Source organism: Trichosurus vulpecula, chromosome 3, assembly GCF_011100635.1.
Source record: "Trichosurus vulpecula isolate mTriVul1 chromosome 3, mTriVul1.pri, whole genome shotgun sequence".
Classification (NCBI taxonomy): Eukaryota; Metazoa; Chordata; class Mammalia; order Diprotodontia; family Phalangeridae; genus Trichosurus; species Trichosurus vulpecula.
In genome coordinates this window covers 379177808-379182745 of record NC_050575.1, presented here as the reverse complement: position 1 = coordinate 379182745, position 4938 = coordinate 379177808, and the positions used below count along the sequence as shown (strand labels likewise).

Genomic DNA, 4938 nt, shown 5'->3' with positions numbered 1-4938 from the left:
ATACTAGGCAGGTGGCAAGATGTTGCCCCAGTCTCCTCCGCTGGGGGTCCACCTTAGCCTTCTTCCCCTCTAACTTCTATTCCAAGGGGTTGGCAGTTTCTTTATTTGTAAAATGGGCCTAGAAATACTTCCAACTCTCAACCTCATGGGACTACTATGAGGAACATACTTTTTTAAGCCTATAGAAATGGAAACTGTGATTTTTGTCATTAAAAATTATATCCATCCAATGCTACTCTGGACCCTTTATTAAGAGTTTATTCAAATGAAATAGGAACAACCCCAGACCCCAAGCCTTAGCTGGGCAGGAACTCAGGAGGCTGGGTGCCCCAGCCTGAGTACTCTTCTACCCCAATGATGACCTCATTCCCTGGTATGGCAGGTAGGATGGGGCAGTGGTCATTTCAGTTGGCTCCATCAGAAATCTAGAGGAGACAAAATAAGAAATAAATTAAGAGAAAAGAGGCTCCAGAGACGGAGCAGGAGCAATCCTATACTTCCCTTTCATCCTCTCCTTTTCCCCCTTTCCATTCCCCCTTTAGACCATACCTTCCTCTGCATCAGCACCTTCTCCTTCATCTTCTACTACTTCTCCGTGCTCTGGTTCTGGCTCCACATACCACTCTGAAAGGTCATTGTTTCCTGGGCTTTGTGGCTCTGGCTCTTCCAGAACCTCATTCGCCGACTCATCTTCTTCTGGGCTTTGTGACTCTGGCTCTGGATCCTTTGAAGACTCTTGGTCCTCAAGAGTGTCCAATTCTGCTGCCTCTGAGTCCTGCGATCTCTCCATATCACCAGTCTTATCCTCATCTGCAGGGTTAGGAACCCCAATGCATGTACCCCCACATGAAATCTTCCTCTGGTCATTTGTGCAACATGAGTCATGACTTCTGTGGTGATGATGGCTGTATCCTGGGTGAGGAAGGTGATGAAAGAAGAGAAAAAGGAGATGATGAGATTCTAGTCTATCAATTCTCTTCCCATGCAAGAATCTCTCTCCAGTTGTGCTCCTCTCCCCACCCCCACCCCCTGCCCTGGCCCCTTTCCATTCTCTGCTCTTGCCTGCTTTGGAAAACATAACCCTACCCCCTTCTCCTGGGACCTCCTTACTCTCTGTTGAGGGGGACAGAAGGAAATGCAAATCTCTTTGACTCATAAAAAATCCAAGCATGTCAGAATATGGCATGTTTCATCTAGAAGAGACCTTAGATCAATGGATAGAGTGTCAGGCCTGGAATCATGAAGACTTGAGTACAAATTCTGCTCAGAAATTTACCAACTGTGTGACCTTGAGCACATAACCTCTCAGCCTCAGTTTCCTCATCTGTAGAATGGAAGTAATAGTAGCACCTACCTCACAGGGATGTTGCGAGGATCAAATGAGGTAATATTTGTAAAATGCTTTGCAAACCTTAAAGCTCTATAGAAATGTTAGCTATTTTTGTATCACAGCATGCAAAAAGCTAAGAGATTCTTTGGAAACTAGAATGTTAGAGCTGAATGGAACCTTCAGGCATTAAACGCCAGAAAATAGGACACGCTGTTAGAGGTGGAAAGGGTTCGAGACTCCAGGTTGTTAGAGGAGGAAACAGAATGAAGACAGTTCCTTCACTTTACAGATAAGGCCAGAGAGGGGAAGGAGTTTGCTTAAGGCAAATTCATGGGAGAGTCAGGACTAGAATTTAGGTCTTCTAGGATTGTGGAATTTTAATGGCCTGGGATTTAGGGACAGGTGTGACATCTGGTCCACGATCATCTTAGAAATGAGGAAACTGGGTCCAGAGAGGTTGGACAATGAGGAAGTAAGCAGAACCAGCATTGGAATCCAGGTCTTCTGACTCTAAATCGAGCATTCTTTCTACTCTTCATTTGTATCTGCCTTTTTCTTCTCTATTAGAACATAAGGACATTGAAAGTAAATTCTCTGTTCCTTTGTATGTCCTCCAGAGCACAGCACCCAGCAGGCGTTCAGCTAAAAACCTTTCCTTGTGTTTGTTGAGTGAATAAATGTTGGATGGCGGATACTGTATCTGCTCCTCAGATCTTTGTGTGACCTCCAGCCCCTTCAATGGGGGACTTCCACTCCGAAAGGAGTTTTTCTCCAAAGAGAAAACATAAATGCCAATGACCTTGAGAAGCAGAACAATGTTAATTTTCTCCTAAGACATTGTTTTCTCTAACTGCTAAATGAAATTTAGTACTTCCTTGAGTTATGAATGCAGGTAATAAACATTCGGAGAAAGGGGTCCACAGGCTTCACCAGACTGTCAAAGGGGTTTAGATAAGAACCCCCTTGCTTTATGGTGAGGAAGGCTAAAAAGAGCAGAAAGATACTGGAAAATGGATTTCCCAAACAGTCTTGTTCCTTGGGCACTTGGGCAGGGGAAATCATGAAGTGGTGGAAGATCCTCCTATATGTGTAACAAAACCAGGAAGATACAAGACTATGCATCCCCTGCCTTAAGCCATCAAGGGCTGGGCTGGACCAGCTAGAAAACACTGTGGACTGGTAACTGCCAACCTTATCTGCAAGCCTGGCTCATGGTATGGGGAGGAGGGAATCCATGCTGTTTTCTCTGACCTGCCCCCCTACCATAACTCTGTGTTCCCTGATGGCAAGGTCTACAGGAGGATGGGACGTCTTGTCTTTCTCCATCTCTCATCCCTTCTGACACACTTTCTTTTTCTTCCTTATGCCCTCTTGCCCACTGTGTTCTTGAGAGTCCACTTACCCTCTGGTGTAAGCTTCCAGTTCCAATAAGGGTCTCTGGAGTCGTACGGATGGATCTCAGACGCACACTTCAGCAGCTCCTGGCAAGCAAACTCACCCTTCTTCTGTACTATCAGAAGTATCCGGCGCACTACATGCTCAGGGTCATTCATGGCATCCAGGGACTCATACTCACTCACTGTGATGATGCCTCGAGCCATAAGCCCATCCAGCAGGATGACTGAATCATTTTTGAGGACTTCTACCAGTTGTTTCCTCTCTCGTTGGATCATCTCTGAAGGCCTGTCCTGGATGTTGCCCATCCTGAGTGAGGAGGAGTGTAGAGGGAGGCCTAGAACAGGACCATTTCACACTCCCAGTACAGTCCACTTCCCAGCCTCCTGAGCACTTAGTCCCCCATCCCCACACAACCTTTCATTCTTACATATAACCTACTACTTTTCGAGCCTCAGTTCCCTCATCTGCAAAATGGGGGTGTGAATACCTTCTCTACTTATCTCAGACTTATAGTGAGGATCAAATGGAATAAGATGTATTTTTGTATTTCAATATTGTAATAAATGTACAAATGAATATTGTACTAAATTGTATGTTTATGATTTGTGAATTTTAGTAACTCCTCACTTGGTAACCACACCCTCCCTACCCCAAGTTTTCCCTTACCCCAAAGCATCCCTCCAATTATTTCTTCTGCATCAGCCTTTCCCAAGTCCTGGGAAATGTGACTTCCTCTACAATCTTTGACTTTCTAGGCAAATCCCCCTCCCCCCTTTAATTCATCTCAGGTGGGGTTAACAACATCTCTGAACCTTTGTAAACTTAGGACTATAAGATTTAAAATGAGAGGGGGCCTTGGAGGTCATCTAGCTTAACTCTTCCATTTTACAGATGAGGAAACTGAGGCCCAGACTTGATCATGTTAAACGTCTCTACTTCAATACTTTGAGGATCTGTGATTTCACAGCTGTGGCTGATTTCTCTTCTGATGTGGGTCATATCACCCCCTCCCCAAGAGACCTCACTTAGGTCTTTTGGACTTGTTGCAGCCAAAGAAATGCATCACCTGCAGAACTCTACCTTAGGCAGACAGGTCAGAGTCAGAGTCTTCCCCTTCCATCTACTCTGTATGTATCTTGTATGTGCCCCCCTTCTCTAGAGCAGTCTTAATCCACTATCCCCAGGGCTTCATGTTCCTCCATCAGCCTTCCCTCATCAGACCCCTATCTTATATCCCCTAGCTCTCATCACCACCACTGTGGTGTTCCTCCAAGGGCTAAAGGTTTGGAGTAATTGTTACACGTTCTCTGGGAACAAGGGCCAGACTTTCTGGGTAGCAGGCTATCTCCTCTCCTGACATGACTCTATCCAACTACAAAGGCTTGTTTCCTGTGCCCTGCATTAGAATGCTAGGTCTGGGGACCAATGGGAGGGGAGATGCCCAGATACATACTGGGAGATCCCCAGGATCTAACAGTAATATCCAGGCAAACCCATGTAAGTGGGATCACAGGGCCTTTTAGCATCCAGGCAAATCTTTCCCTAACCTTGCCTTGTTCCTCCTGAGCCTTCTCAGCACAGGTGTTCTAAGATCTCTTACCTCTCCAGGCCTTGTTTCCCAAGATCCAAGTCTTCTTACCAGGTCTGACCCCTCCTCCCCCCAAAAAAGAATTCCTAAATTTGGCCTAGGCACCATGCACTTTCCAACTCAAATTCTATTCTGAAAGGCAATGGGTCTTTGCCTGGTTTGTGCCTCAGTGTCTCCTCTGTTGATATGGAGAGGATGACTCACTACTCAGTCGTCAATACCCAAGAAACCCACACCTCCACTCCCAGCTTCCCTCATACTGAGCTGGCCTTGCTCAGAGGAAAGGAGGGAAGAAAAGGGAAAGCGTCTCACAGCTCACTCACCCGGGTTGATGCCTCTGGCTCAGAAGGGAGATGACTGTGCAGAAAGTCTGAGGTGGAGGAGATGGAGGAGTCCAGGGAGAGGGAGGGGCTTCTGCAGCTGCCCTGTGGGGAAGGAAGGGCTGGCTGCTGCCAAGGCACTGGCATTGAGCCTGGGGCTTTGGGGAAATGAAGTGGGTCAGCTCCCTCTCTCTCCTGAACAATGTCAGGGAAGGCATATGGGGCTGGGTTGGATTTATAGAAACCTCTTCCTCGACTTTATCAAAAATACATGGGTGGGGGGGTGGAGTGGGGGCTGGGTG

The 4938-nt window shown here is 46.6% G+C and overlaps 1 protein-coding gene across 2 annotated transcripts; it reads right to left on the bottom strand.

The window, feature by feature from the left end:
• Positions 1-240: 240 nt before the first annotated feature.
• On the bottom strand, positions 241-4733 carry NOL3 (nucleolar protein 3). 2 transcript variants are annotated; one of them, XM_036750837.1, is made up of 4 exons: positions 4640-4733; positions 2733-3034; positions 550-912; positions 241-425 (listed from the first exon to the last, which is right to left on the bottom strand). In XM_036750837.1, the coding sequence occupies exons 2-4, from the start codon at positions 3031-3033 to the stop codon at positions 418-420; spliced, it is 672 nt and encodes a 223-aa protein (XP_036606732.1). In that variant the 5' UTR covers position 3034; positions 4640-4733; the 3' UTR covers positions 241-417. The 2 variants fall into 2 exon arrangements, with proteins under 2 accessions (XP_036606732.1, XP_036606733.1); XM_036750838.1 differs by having other exon boundaries at positions 2733-3062; positions 4640-4714.
• Between the last annotated feature and the right edge of the window lie 205 nt (positions 4734-4938).